At 39.7% G+C, this 15,800-nt stretch overlaps 2 protein-coding genes across 3 annotated transcripts in view; one reads left to right on the forward strand and one right to left on the reverse strand.

Moving 5' to 3' along the window:
• The window catches only part of BCAT1 (branched chain amino acid transaminase 1), a 104,380-nt gene that overhangs the window by 12,865 nt on the left and 75,715 nt on the right, over positions 1–15,800 (reverse strand). For both annotated transcript variants that reach the window (XM_060114101.1, XM_060114102.1), the window contains exons 7-10: positions 14,854–14,996; positions 8,844–8,929; positions 5,824–5,964; positions 1,163–1,237 (exon numbers count right to left, since the gene is read on the reverse strand). In XM_060114101.1, coding sequence (XP_059970084.1) covers positions 1,163–1,237; positions 5,824–5,964; positions 8,844–8,929; positions 14,854–14,996 — 445 coding nt within the window. The remainder of the gene's footprint in view (positions 1–1,162; positions 1,238–5,823; positions 5,965–8,843; positions 8,930–14,853; positions 14,997–15,800) is intronic.
• On the forward strand, positions 3,762–4,431 carry LOC132498705 (large ribosomal subunit protein uL6-like). Its single transcript, XM_060112704.1, has one exon. It carries the CDS (start codon positions 3,762–3,764, stop codon positions 4,338–4,340), a length of 579 nt encoding a protein of 192 aa, XP_059968687.1. The 3' UTR covers positions 4,341–4,431.

Below are 15,800 nucleotides of genomic sequence, written 5' to 3' on the forward strand. Positions count from 1 at the left end.
CAACTCATTGGTTCTAAAAGCACAATAATTCTTTTCTTTTAATGCTACAAATTTTGCATAAAAGTTGCTAAGTCTTCAAAAAATAGCATTTTCATCCAAAGTCCTCTGTAGGGACCTGCTGCTTTCCCAACCAACTTTACATTTTTGCTTACCTTTTAAGACCCCACACCACTTGATGTCACCCAATCTATCAAAATTTATTTCACATTTCAATATGCATCTCAGCTCCCTCGGGTATTTTCACTGACTGGCAATGATGGCATCCGGGCTCAGCAAACTTTAGAACAATATCTTTTATAGGTGACCCAGGTTTACCTGGTATATGATATGTCTACCTAGAAAGACACTTAACTGCCTGATGACATTACCGTAGACTGTTCCTCAGAAAAAATAGCCAAAACAAAGTTAGCAGTATTAAAAAAATAGGTGTGCACACTCTTTGACCTGATAATTACAATCCCAGGAATTTATCCTAAGGAAAAAATCAAGGATGCACTGTTTATAATAGTGAAAGAATTTCCAACAACTTAAATGTTCAATAATAAGACTTCTTTAAAAATTATGGTATATCAACATAGTGGAATTTAATTAAACTTTATATGTGGAATTTTAAAATTTATTGATACAAAAAAGCAAATGATTTATTAATTGAAAAAAAGCAGGTTAACAAAATTATGTACCATCCCACTGTTAGAAAAATATCTATCTAAAAATACATGAGTGCTTACAAAATACTGAAAGTTGAGATATCAAAAGTTAACAGTGATTTTATCTGTGATGTAATCACAGGTAATATTAGTTTTTTTCTGTGCTTTCTTCTACTTTAAAGTCTTTTCTTTTATAAGAAGTCTGTTATACTTTTCAAGAGATTTTTAAGTGTTATCAAAATTTATATACTTTTAAAAAATGTTAAGTAATTGAGCCCCTGACTATATATATATATATTTTTCCCCCCGCTTCTTTCCTTCCTTTTTTTTTTTTTTTTTTTAAACTGTGTATCTTTTTTCTCATTTCTGCTTTGCTCATGCCCACACGTACTACTGGGAACATCTTCCTTAAATTTAATTTATTGACCTCAGATGGTAGCACTTACTCTCTTCTCTCCACTGAAGAGAGGCTTTGAATGAAAAAAAGACAGCATTTTAAAAATAGAAGCCCTTACCTGAATATCAGTCAATTTGTCCAAGATGCGGCTTGCAAGCTTAGGCCCATTCTCCATAGTTGGGATGTGTATAGTCTATGAAAGAAAACCAGACACGAAATCATTTGAGGATATTCATGTACACAGTAACAACAAGTAAGAAACTCAGCAATTTTACTGAAATAAGGAATGGCACTATGGTAACCACATTATGGATGCGAGCTCCTTACGCCAAAGACTCTTTTCTGTTCTGAATTTGAATAAAAATGAACTAGCCAGTGATAGGTTGTTCGTTTCCTACCAACTGATTTCAGGGCATAACTGGTTTATATGCCAGTCTTCAGGCTTATTTGAGGAACCAATGAGAAGCAGGGGTACATAGAATAGGGTCTAAACTTAAAGAACCCTACCTCTTCCAGCATCCTGAGAATCTATGAGGATGAATGATTAGCCTCCACATCTAACCCTCTTGGCAGGGAATGAGACCTCAAAAGACAGTGTGTCGCAGGCTTCCCTGGTGGCGCAGTGGTTGAGAGTCCGCCTGCCGATGCAGGGGACACGGGTTCGTGCCCCGGTCCGGGAGGATCCCACATGCCGCGGAGCGGCTGGGCCCACGAGTCGTGGCCGCTGGGCCTGCGCGTCCGGAGCCTGTGCCCCGCAACGGGAGAGGCCACAGCAGTGAGAGGCCCGCGTACCGTAAAAAAAAAAAAAAAAAAAAAAAAAAAAGACAGTGTGCTGCAAATTAAAGCAAGTCATTTCAGGGACATAAATTGAAGCAAGTCCATGTCTTCACAAAACGGGCTGCCAAATCTGTCTGTTCTAAGCCAAACTTCCAGGGGCCACAAATTCCACAAAGTTGGACAGCATGGTTAAATTCAGGACACAGAGATTTTATGTGCCCTAATTTAAACTCTGAGTCATGCCCATTCATGCCTTGCTGGCTTGCAGGCTTTTGATAGTTTGACTTTAGTAGAGAGTCCGTACTCTTACTTTTCTTACTATGCCCTTTAGGATAACAGGATAATTCGATGTACCTTTTGGCTCTGAATGGCTCCCTAAAACAAAACCATAAAAATGTGTTAAACTTTATTAACTTACTTCTAGAGGAGAAGTAATAATTGGACTTTAAAAATCTGACCTAATGACAACTTTAGTTCATTTAAAAAGTGGACTGATAATATATTACCTAGATACTACCATAGTAAAATGTGAAACAGTAGCTTTATAATCAGTGTAGGCATTCATATATAATAGAATAATTCATCTCCCTTGAAAAATCAATCTGTAGATGGAATTATGTCAGGAGCCAAGTTTGAAAATCTCAAGCAATGAAGCAACCGCCATTAAAATTAGCAGGAAAAAAAAAAATCAATCCACCCAGCTGAGGAAAAAATAATTATAATGTTGAATTTAAAAACCAATAGAATAGAGATAAACCCATGCACATATGGTCACCTTATCTTTGATAAAGGAGGCAAGAATATACAATGGAGAAAAGACAGCCTCTTCAATAAGTGGTGCTGAGAAAACTGGACAGCTACATGTACAAGAATGAAATTAGAACACTCCCTAACACCATACACAAAAATAAGCTCAAAATGGATTAAAGACCTAAATGTAAGGCCAGACACTATGAAACCCTTAGAGGAAAACATAGGCAGAACACTCCATGACATAAATCACAGCAAGATCCTTTTGGACCCACCTCCTAGAGAAATGGAAATAAAAACAAAAATAAACAAATGGGACCTAATGAAACTTCAAAGCTTTTGCACAGCAAAGGAAACCACAAAGAAGACGAAAAGACAACCTCAGAATGGGAGAAAATGTTTGCAAATGAAGCAATTGACAAAGGATTAATCTCCAAAATATACAAGCAGCCCATGCAGCTCAACATCAAAAAGACAAAGAACCCAATCCAAAAATGGGCAGAAGACCTAAATAGACATTTCTCCAAAGAAGATATACAGATGGCCAACAAACACATGAAAGGATGCTCAACATTACTAATCACTAGAGAAATGCAAATCAAAACCACAGTGAGGTATCACCTCACACCAGTCAGAATGGCCATCATCAAAAAATCTAGAAACAATAAATGCTGGAGAGGGTGTGGAGAAAAGGGAACCCTCTTGCACTGTTTGTGGGAATGTAAATTGATACCTCCACTATGGAGAACAGTATGGAGGTTCCTTAAAAAACTAAGAATAGAGCTACGTTATGATACAGCAATCCCACTACTGGGCATATACCCAGAGAAAACCATAATTCAAAAAGACACATGCACCCCAATATTCACTGAGACACTATTTACAATAGCCAGGACATGGGTGCAACCTAAGTGTCCACTGACAGATGAATGGATAAAGGAGATGTGGCACATATATACAATGGAACATTACTCAGCCATAAAAAGAAATGAAATTGAGTTATTTGTAGTTAGGTGGATGGACCTAGAGTCTGTCCTACAGAGTGAAGTAAGTCAGAAAGAGAAAAACAAATACCATATGCTAACACATATATATGGAATCTTAAAAAAAAAAAAAAAAGGTCATGAAGAACCTAGGGGCAAGACGGGAATAAAGACGCAGACCTGCTCTTTGCCGCATCTACTGTGAGAATGAAGACCATTCTCAGCAATCAGACTGTCGACATTCCAGAAAATGTTGACATTACTCTGAAGGGACGCACAGTTATTGTGAAGGGCCCCAGAGGCACCCTGCGGAGGGACTTCAATCACATCAATGTAGAACTCAGTCTCCTTGGGAAGAAAAAGAAGAGGCTCCGGGTTGACAAATGGTGGGGGAATAGGAAGGAACTGGCCACTGTTCGCACTATCTGTAGTCATGTACAGAACATGATCAAGGGTGTTACACTGGGCTTCCGTTACAAGATGAGGTCTGTGTATGCTCACTTCCCCATCAACGTCGTTATTCAGGAGAATGGTTCTCTTGTTGAAATCCGAAATTTTTTGGGTGAAAAATACATCCGCAGGGTTCGGATGAGGCCAGGTGTTGCTTGTTCAGTATCTCAAGCCCAGAAAGATGAGTTGATTCTTGAAGGAAATGACATTGAACTTGTGTCAAATTCAGCTGCTTTGATTCAGCAAGCCACAACAGTTAAAAATAAGGATATCAGAAAATTTTTGGATAGTATCTATGTTTCTGAAAAAGGAACAGTTCAGCAGGCCGATGAATAAGATCTGAGTGATCCAGTTACAGAAACTGCAAGAGGCCAGGCTCATATGTAATATTTTAAAAATGAATAAAAGCTCTTTTGACTTGAGAAAAAAAAAAAAAAAAGACGCAGACCTACTAGAGAATGGACTTGAGGACACGGGGAGGGGGAAGGGTAAGCTGGGACGAAGTGAGAGAGTGGCATGTAAAATAGATAGCTAGTGGGAAGCACTCGCATAGCACAGGGAGATCAGCTCAGTGCTTTGTGACCAGCTAGAAGGGTGGGATAGGGAGGGTGGGAGGGAGTCACAAGAGGGAAGAGATATGGGGATATATGTATATGTATAATTGATTCACTTTGTTATAAAGCAGAAACTAACACTTTGTTGTAAAGCAATTATACTCCAATAAAAATGTCAAAAAGGAAAAAAAAGACCAATAGAAGGGACTTCCCTGGTGGCGCACTGGTGAAGAATCCACCTGCCAATGCAGGGGACACAGGTTCGAGCCCTGGTCTGGGAAGATCTCATGCAAGGGAGCAGCTAAGCCCGTGCACCACAACTACTGAGCCTGTGCTCTAGAGCCCGTGAGCCACAGCTACTGAGCCCGCGTGCCACAACTACTGAAGCCCACGAGCCTAGAGCCCAAGCTCTGCAACAAGAGAAGCCACTGCAATGAGAACCCGCTCACCACAAAAAGAGAAATCATACGCGCAGCAGTGAAGACCCAATGCAGCCAAAAACAAAAACAAAACAAACAAAAACCCAATAGAATTTGTATTTATTATGAATAATTTAAGCCAATTCACATTATAAAAATAATGCCCACATGCCTCTGAAGTTAGATGACGATGTTAATCGTAAGTATTGGAGCTGTGCTGTAAAGAGGAAAGTAAAAAAACTAACAAGAAAATGGATGTACAGCACATATAAACAAGATTAATTTACTAGGAGGAAATTTCTTCTAACTAAATGCTTGAATTCCTTCTGAAAGATTTTAGTAAATGCATCAGGTTTGCCAAATGAAAATTTTTTATGAAGTGGTCTAATTAATAATGATGATGACGATGATGAAGATGAAAAATGTAGGAGCTGACCATTCAAATGAGTTTTCTTTAATAATTTGCTATTCCTACTCCAGTAGTTTAGAAGTACTTTTGGAAACCAGGGACTGAAATTTCACTTACTTATAAAACCTTCCTTAGTGAGATGATAGAAAGAAATGAGTGTAAGTCTATTGCTACATCTCCAATCCCTAAACTGATGTAAGGCAGGTATGATAACGAAGGACCAAACTGTTGGAGCTTACGGGAAGCCACTGGAAAGATGAGTAAGTCATTGGCTAACACAAGTTCATTGGGACAAACTGCCACAGTTAACAGAACACTAAGGTATTTAAAAAATCCTTTGCATCCTGGGTCCAACTAGCACTTTGTCCACATATTTAAAGAATTAAATTACAGGCGGATGTTTGAAAATGATAGGAAGTGAAGAAACAGTGTCTTACCTCACCCTTGTAGAGTATATTCGAAACTGGGCAAACAACACAGGCGGTACCAGAACCAAACATCTCCCTCACGCGGTTCTCCTCCACGGCTGTGTTCAGGTCGTCCATGGTGAGGTACCTCTCTGACACCTTAAATTCTCCCTGTTTGGAATAGAAAGAAAAATAAATACATTTTTAAGGAAAAGGCATACAAAAAATGCCCGGTGGTATGGACCATTCTACTTTACATTCTGACTGAACTCAGATAATGTCATAATTGTCCTTAGAGGGAAAGCTGGAGAGATCGACACCATCTTACTGAGAAACACACTGAGATGCTAAGCAACCTACTCCAAGGTCACAGCATCTTTAAATGAGATGATCAGAATATAAAATATAAGATCAGCATGATAGAGTACATAGTATGTTTTAATACATGCCTTCTTTTCTGCCTTTTATTTCTTATCATGGCCAAAGTCTCACAAGTTGATGCACCCCAAGTGCTACTTAATGTGTATTCTAAACCCGATTTATCATAAGAGAAAATATATTATTATCTAATATTAATTATAGCCACCATTTATTGAGCATCCACCACATGCCACGTTCTCTAATTTTTAAGGTGGGTATTACTATCCCCATTTTATAGATGAGGAAATTAAATTTCAAGGAGGCTGAGTGACACCCTGAAGGCCACAAAGCTAGTAAATGGCAGAAACTGGACTTGAACTCAGGTCTGGTAATGACTGGCTCCAAATTTGGTCCTCTTTCTACTGTTTCTTTTATGGAGTAGAAACAGAGACTGAATGTAAATATCTGAAACATTTCATTACTTTAAAACATAGATAGTGTATTTGGACTTTATTTGAGAAATTACACTGTATATTTTTTCTTCCTAAATTCACTGATTCAGTCGACTTCACAGCAGCAATCCTCTTCCTTCTCTCTGATGCTGTATTAGGTTGAGTTTAATCATAGAATTACTGGTACACCCGCTCATCGACTTCAGCTGAACTATTTATTTGCTCAAGGATAGAAAGTGGAAAAAAAAATCTGATGCTTTTAAGCTATGTTTAAACTATCTGTTTAATACTCATTCTTTAATCTGTTTAACTCTCATTCTCCTATGTTAGTGGTTAAAGTTCAAAGCTTGTCCGGAGGCTATTTGAATTAAGGGCAACAAAGAATGAATACATTTTTAAAAAATAAGATGAGAGTATTTTTTAAAATCTACAAATCCACAATAGATAAAAATGGAAATCACAGCCCTTGGCAAGATTTAAAACATTAGAAGAAGAATGCATCATGCTGTAAGTATATTTGGAAGGGTAGGGAAATATGCCTGCAACCGAAATATGGCTTTTTATAAGTTTCAACCTATCTCAGTCGGCAATTGCAATTAAGTTGTACAAAGGTAAATAAATAAATAAATAAATAAATTCCAGAAAATCAGCCAAGTGAGAACAAGCTGATTTCTGCGTTGTGGAAAAGAAAAGAGAAGAAAAGAAAAAAAATCTCTTGTACATAAACAGAATTCTTTTTACTCTGCTCACCCTCACTTATTTTTGGACAATTTCCCCTACCTGGCAAATAGTGGTAACCCCCCGCATGCCTCTTGGCATTTGTGTCTCACAGTTTCAAAAATAAATTAGAGCTAAGGAGTCAGGAAGAAACTTCCTCCATAATAACCTATTTTTCATGCTAGCAAATCATTAGCGTGGGGGAATTTCCACCTGGAACTTCTCATCAAACCTTCTGTACTTGGTTGATTTTTCTCTTTAATAAAACAAAAATTACTGAGCTTGGAAAAGACATCTTTCCAACTGAAAACACAATTAGGACAGGGCAAGCTGTTTGAAATTATACCAACAGTTTGTAAATGTCATGCCCAATGCGCCAGCCAGCATGTGGCAGTTGGGTCTTGTCTACTTCAGGGTTTTGTAGAATTATTTATAGCACATTTTCTCCATTTCCAAAGCCTCTTCCAGAGAAACTGTACTCTCGTAGATGTGTGTGTTTCTAAACATTTGTCCTATTAGCACTGTTTCACCACAGTCTGCTCAAAGCCTTTTCTTGTCCCTTGGAGACCATTTCAATACATGGGTCAAAAGTCCCATCCAGGAACCTTTGCCAGATTAATCAACTCATTCAGTATTCATCTTGAATATGCTAAGTCATTTCCAATACCGAATGGTTTAACACACGTGCCTGTGTCACTTGAATCAGAAAGGCTACTGAAAACAACTTTACATTGGCTTGAATGCTTAGATTTTAAAATAAGCATGTGGGCTTCCCTGGTGGCGCAGTGGTGGAGAGTCTGCCTGCCAATGCAGGGGACGCGGGTTCGTGCCCCGGTCCAGGAGGATCCCACATGCTGCGGAGCGGCTGGGCCCGTGAGCCGTGGCCGCTGAGCCTGCGCGTCCGCAGCCTGTGCTCCGCAACGGGAGAGGCCACAACAGTGAGAGGCCCACATACCGCAAAAAAATTAAAAAAAAAATAAATAAATAAAATAAGCATGTATGTGAATTTGGGAGGACAGGGGGCAGGAAGGAGGGAGAAAGAAGGCAGCAAAACTAATACTGTCATGTTAGGAAGCATTTACATGTCAGTAAAATTCTTTAACTTCTAGCACGGTTACACTGGAATAAGCAGAGGAAGGGAAGGACTACGTACCACTGCCATTTGGAAACAACACACTCAGACTTGAAAAGTTAAAGGCTGGCAAAAAGGAAGCCCTCGGAGGATAAACCAGATGAGTCGGTAGGAGACACCTGGTACAAAGCTTGAGATTAGTACTAGAATACTTCTTCACCAGGACGACCTGCTAAACTAGTTTCTGCCTGCCCTCTCTACAAACAATACTCACTTGATAGTCTCACCAAGATAGTCCTTCTAGAAGAGTTCTTTTCACTCAAGTTAAGATTTAAAGATTAGACAGCATTGGTTGGAACTACAGGATATTATTTCAACACTAAGCTGGACTTATTTTGATTACTTTTTGTTCCATGCTTATAAACGTGGTTCATGTCAAAGGCACCCACCCACTCGTGTGCCAGGTCCAGGATGCTCTGCCTTGTCACTCCTGGAAGAATGATGCCATCTAGCGGAGGAGTTGCCAGTTCTTCCTCTGTCAATTAGAAATTGGAATAGTTTCAAACTTTATTAGCCATGCTTTTTATCAACAGCCATTAAAAAAAAAAGTTTCTTGCGATTTTGCTGGTAATAAACATGAAAAGGAGGTCACTGTTCTGCATTGTCAAATTTTCCAAATCAACTCATACTTCAGGTAGATCCTTATGTTTAAAAAAAAAAAAAGGAATAAGAAAGGAAATCAGTCATCCTACCATCTTCAATTTATCCTTAACCTGTGAAAAATGAGATGGCTTCCCACTAACAAACAGTAAGAGTTATAAAATAGTCTTCAGAGGAACATTCCAAAGTCAAAATTTACCTCAGTGGATTAAAGCTGGTTAGTAATTAGGATAATGTAGATAGACTCTTACTCAGAAACACTGGGCATTACCAAACCTTCTATGAATACTGTGGAGAAACCCAGCCCTAAGAGGTGTGCGTGCCCACTCAGGCCATCACTGCTCCCACACTGGCCTTTGACAAGTCTATCCAGAGTGATTTTCAAGCCTGGTGAAGTACCCACATCAAATATGGAGATGTTGACTCCACCCTCTGAGATTCAGATGTAATGGGCTCAGAGTGGGCTCAGGCATGTATATGGCTAACAAAGAAATAATAAAGAAAAGAAGGGGCTTCCCTGGTGGTACAGTAGTTAAGAATCCGCCTGCCAATGTAGGGGACAGGGGTTCGAGCCCTGGTCCGGGAAGATCCCACATGCCGCAGAAAAACTAAGCCCGTGAGCCACAACTACTGAGCCTGCGTTCTAGAGCCTGCAAGTCACAACTACTGAGCCTGCAAGCCTAGAGCCCATGCTCCACAACAAGAGAAGCCACGGCAATGAGACCTGTGCACCGCAACAAAGAGTAGCCCCCGCTTGCCGCAACTGGAGAAAGCCTGCACGCAGCAACGAAGACCCAATGCAGCCAACAATAAATAAATAAAATAAATAAATTTTAAAAAAGAAGGAAAAAAAAGAAATCCAAAAAAACCAAAATAACACTCCACGGGTGACTCACAGACCCAAGGCCCAGACACTGGTCTACTATAGAATGACCGCAGACACTCCCAACCATGGCGAGGGCTGGCATTATGACCTGTCTGCAGGAGTCAGTGTGGTCCGCCAGCCACAAAGCCTCCTTACAGAAGGATGCCTCCGGTACTCAACATCCGCCCTCCTCCTCACCTCTGGCACCCAGGAAGCTGAATCTAGTGAGAAATTCAAACCTTCAACATCACTTTATATACATGTTGAGCCTTGTAACAGCTGATGGGCTGCCCATCATGTGTCTGCAGAGGAATTCACAAGGGATGCTGGAAAGGATCACTGGGTAGTTAAAGCAGTGTAGAAACCAGTCTTTGAGCTCCAAAGCCATTTGATGCAGGCAAAAAAGACTTTAGAAATCACCTAGTGCAATCCTTATTTTATAAAAGGATAAACTGAGGCCCTAAAAACCTAAGTGACTTGCCAAGGTTGGTGACACTGGGGGACAGTCAGGACCAGAGCCTAAGTCTCCCAATACTGTGGCCACCGCCCTTTCTTTCATAAACTGTGGTCTGGGCTCACCCACTCCACTGTGGCCACATCAGACATCCTCGACGACCCAGCTCTCTGGAAGACCAGAACTCTTATGTTCATTCCTGTGTCCCCTCAGCAATGTGCCTGGCCCTGAGTGGTATGTAATAAATGTTTTTGAATAAGAAAATAAATGAATAATACTTTTTTGCTAGGATACAGCAGTATGATTTCTTTGAATTTTATTTCTAAAAATTATCTGCTGAAAATCAATTCTCAAGAGAAGATTTGTTCTTGGCAATGTTCTTAGGGCTACTTTTTGTCTTGTTTAGAAGTGTTTGTCTCAAAATAAACATGTGTTTTGCAATAGCAAGCTAGCTGGATATATAAATGTATAGATCTATATGTGTGTACACGTATACATACACACGGCACACATATAGACAAACACTTCTAGTGTTCCCAAACGGGATCTTTCCTATTACTTGCTGAGCTCTAAGACGGCATAAAGTTAAACGAAAACAGCAGCCCCTCATGTGCAAATGCAGTTTTGTGAAATATATTTAACACCCAAAACTGTAACCACTAGCCTGAGGTCAAGGAACAGAACATCTGCTTCTCTGGTTGCCAGACAGAGATGATGACATGACAACATTTGGGTGAGAAATATTCATTTTCCTCTGCAACCACAAACATGCTTACAAGAGCCAAAACGGGCTCCAGATTGCTCAACAGGAGGAAAAGAGAGCCTACAAATGAAGCTTGTTCTTGACAGACAAATCATTTTGGGGAGATGAAGGATTTAGAAGCAATAACAGCGGGATTCATCTGTGACTTCCCAAATTCAAGCACTAATGGGAACCAGGAATACCCCAAACACCATCAGCACAATTCTTCATTCATTCAACAATATGTACTGAGTGTCTATCAGGATCAGTGCCGTTGGCTGTTCTAAGCACTAGGGATACAGCAGTGAACCAAACCGATGTAACTCCTTGCTTACTTTCTAACAAGCAGAGGCAAACAATTATATTAGATTGTATGTCAGATGATGGAGGCAGAAAAGGGGGAAGGCGATGGGGAGTGCTGGGGGAGAGAGTTTAAGATTTGTATTAAGGTATCCAGGGAAAGCCTTACTGAGAATGGGGTATGCGGCGAAGACCTGAAGGAGGGGGCGAGCAGCCATGCAGGAAGAGTACTCCAAGCAGAGGCGGCGTAAATGCCTCCCAGACCAACTGTGAACTCAACCACAACTGAGTCTTACTCTCAAGGTAGCTCCAGTGTCTGGTACAAGATAGAACTGTTTTCTCAACAGTGAATAGCAAGTGTGTGTGTTAAATTACTCATCAACGGAATAAAAAAGGAGAATATGGGGCCGTGCAATCTGACAACCAGGGCTGCTGTTACTGGAATCAAAACCCACATGAATAGATAACCAACAAGGACCTACTACTGTATAGCACAAGGAACTATACTCAGTATTCTGTAATAACCTATAAGGGGAAAGAATCTGAAAAAGAATATATATATATATATACACACACACATATATATATGTATATATAACTGAATCACTTTGTTGTACACCTGAAACTAACATAAATCAGCTATACTTCAATTTAAAAACAAAAATAAGAGCTCGAGGCTTTTCAGGGCATGAGCCACCTCATCTCCTTGCATGGCCCTGCAATAAACCTTTCTCTGCTCCAAAAACAAAAACAAAGACAAACAAAACAAAAAACCACATGAGTTTCAGGCCAAGTGCCACAAAATAGTGCACAGCCCTGTGGCAGCCACCTTGTCCCAAAGGAGCAGTGAAACTGGGTGCTCATGGGAAGAACTCTGCTTTTGGTAAAGTTGGGGAGGGGGGGAGGAAAATCAATATTTTTCTGATTTTCAACACATTATTCTTTGTATTTTCCTAAAGCCACGTGGTATAAATCAAAGTTATGGGAGTTGCTTTAATGTCTTTTTTTTTTTTAAGCCCAAAGGTTGTTCCTGACATTCTACTTACTTCTCTCAGAGTACTCTTCAAACATTGATTCCATGTCCTTTCTCCTTCCTTCAAATTTTATCTGATCTGGCAGGTGAACAGCCTCTAATTGAAGGAGGATCTTCACATTAAAACTAACGTTATCTCAGGCAACCATAACCTGAAGAGTAACTCTTAAGGTCTTGCCAGAGAGAAATTCATTCATTTCTCTTCTGACTTTTAAAAGCCATGGTGGAAGTGGTTCATGATTACTGTTTGCATAAGGGGTCATTTTTCACCAGGACAGTTTCTGGTGTTTCTGGTTAAATCATGTAGCTCGGATTCAGACTGTGCTTAAATCCTGACATCTCCCATCCATAAATAAGGATGGTGCCACTTCTGTATGATGTAACTGGTTTTGTTTGGGGTTGTGTGGGTTTTCTGGGGGATGGGGATGGCAGTGGGCAAGTGGAAAGAATGAGTTGAATCAGTTTATTATCTCCTAAGTAACACTGCCTGTCCAACACTGGCTATCCACTTTCAAGCACGACTTTTTTTTTTTTTTTGCGGTATGCGGGCCTCTCACTGTTGTGGCCTCTCCTGTTGCGGAGCACAGGCTCCAGATGCGCAGGCTCAGCGGCCATGGCTCACGGGCCCAGCCGCTCCACAGCATGTGGGATCTTCCCGGACCGGGGCACGAACCCGTGTCCCCTGCATCGGCAGGCAGACTCTCAACCACTGTGCCACCAGGGAAGTCCCCAAAGCACGGCTTTTGATACAGGTCATATGAAATAACTCAAATTTAGAAATCACAAATATTCCAATATAAATTTTGTTTTTCAAGAGTGTCAAGTACAAACAGCAGGTATGGAAGAACGAGCATGATCTATACCTGGCTTTTCATATGCTAAGGATTACCAATGGTCAACCCCAGGACACGGTGTACTCACTACACCTCTGTTTATTCTAACTCTGACTGAAATATAAGGCTCATCTTATAACTCTCTGCAAGTAATGCTCAAATTAGCTCTGAAGTCAGCCACATTTGAATCACCATTTTCCTCTATTTGTAGCCAAATAACAAAAGAGCAATAGAGGCTACTATAGCTGCTTTAAAATTAAAATTTCATTTACAATTTTAATTAAAACCAATCCCGAGACTTCACAAGTATTTAGAAACTTACCATTTTACATTTCTAGTCTCAGCACTCAGTACTGTGAAATGAGCAGCCTAAGAATGTAAACAGGCCTAAAAATGTTTTTAAATTTTTTGACTATTAAAATTCTAATGAAAATAAATGCATATATATGTATTTTTCCCTCCATTATTAGGAAAAATACCATTTAATCTAATACCATAGACTTTGCCAAAACATCACCGAACTGCAGTGGTCTCTGCCAACTAATTAAAAAAAAATTGCAAAGAGGGATAAAGTGAGCATTCAGGATATTAAAGGTAACAAAGAAGTACTGATTTTTATAGCAGACATATATTAATAGTCTTGAATGAACCAGAATCTAAAAACAATACCCAAATAGATTGATCTGTCCTTAAAAACAGTGTTCTTCATTCAAATTGAGCTCCAGAGTAAATCTGGAAGGCTTCTAATGTATTGTCAAAATATGCAGAAAGGGCAATGACTGTTAAATGAATTACAACAAGAGAGTACACTCAATTTTGTATCAGTAGAAAGAGTAGACTGTGTTTATTACTACAGCATTTTATACATAATATATGGTAAATAACCACTGAATTGATCTGAGACCCATCTCCAAATTCAAGGGATTTCAGATAGGAAAAATGATAAGATGGTAAAGGGGATAATGCAGCATATCTTCAAATTGTGGGGATTTAAATTCCTTCAGTTGGGACTTCCCTGGCGGCGCAGTGTTTAAGAATCTGCCTGCCAATGCAGGGGACATGGGTTCGAGCCCTAGTCCAGGAAGATCCCACATGCCACGGAGCAACTAAGCCCGTGTGCCACAACTACTGAGCCTGTGCTCTAGAGCCCGCGAGCCACAGCTACTGAGCCCACGTGCCACAACTGCTGAGGCCCGCGTGCCTAGAGCCTGTGCTCTGCAGCAGGATAAGCCACCGCAATGAGAGGCCCGCGCACCGCAACTACAGAAAGCCCACACGCAGCAACAAAGACCCAATGCAGCCACAAATAAATAAATAAATAAATAAATAAATTCCTTCAGTTGACATCTCAGTAGTAAGTACATCTAAAGCCAAAAAACAAAAACAAAACTCAAAATCTTTATAAATGCTGTAAACTTAAACTCATGTTTACTTGGACAGCAAAAGCACAGAATTTCTTAGATTTTGCAAGCATGTTACTTATTCTCTTGTTCTAAGGTTCTAGTTCTTTTCTTTCCAGTCCCACTGAAAATGACTACAAAAGAGCCAAGAGCTGAAATCTGAGTGGATTACCTCCATCTTCATTTATCCAGTAAAGAAAAAGATTCATTGTTCCAACTTCAGTTATCTGATTATCCTCTCCATAGAGCCACAGAACCTGCTGACATGCGTTATCCATTGCTTCACATTGGGCAAAGAGAGATGAGCCATAATTCCTTTTAAGAAAGAGGAAACATACTGATTATGACTATACTTCAGCCCCTACCTCCCAGTAAGTCTTTAATTCACGTGTGGATGTAGTCAATGTACTATGTTTTTAATAATATATACTCTCTAGTTAACTGCATAATATTAAAGGAAACCCATTAGAGAACCTAAATGGTCTAATTACACTCATTTGAGAAAGAGACAGCAAAGAAAAATCATGGAAACCTAACTTGAAAAGTTAGAACACAGGTAAATAGACAAGTTAACAGTTAAAAACTTATTGAGTATTTTTTTCACATACCAATCAATTTTACATTTCATTTAAACCCCACACCAACACTGTGAGTTGGTCACGATCATTATTTCCAAGGTTCAGATGAGAAACTGAGGCTTAGAGAAGTAACTACTATCAAGTTACAGCTATTAATTAGCAGAACACCAACCCTGTGCTCTGAGACCTTTCAGTATAACCAAGAAACGCCTAATGTCCAATGCCTAAATTCCCTAAAAGGTGAGACAAGATGTTAAAAATCCTGATTTTAACCAAAAGTATTCCAAAAGCTTATTTTTCTCAGCCAGCACTATTCACCTTGGATTACTCAAAATCAAAGGAACATGGCATATCTTCCTGGAATGACAATGTAGTTTAGTAGTTTATTCATTCATTCATTCATTTGTTACCTGACTCCTAGGAGAAGTTTAAGTAAACTTGTTAGGGGAACACTTTCCTCTGTGAATCAGAGTGTAAGATACAATTGACATTTAACACACACACACACACACACACAGAGAGAGACACACGGCCCGTGGAG

This window comes from Mesoplodon densirostris, chromosome 11, assembly GCF_025265405.1.
Source record: "Mesoplodon densirostris isolate mMesDen1 chromosome 11, mMesDen1 primary haplotype, whole genome shotgun sequence".
Classification (NCBI taxonomy): domain Eukaryota; kingdom Metazoa; phylum Chordata; class Mammalia; order Artiodactyla; family Ziphiidae; genus Mesoplodon; species Mesoplodon densirostris.

What these genes read in the sequence shown, in the direction of transcription:
- LOC132498705 (XM_060112704.1), top strand. Translation starts at nt 3,762, where the DNA reads ATGAAGACCATTCTCAGCAATCAGACTGTCGACATTCCAGAAAATGTT.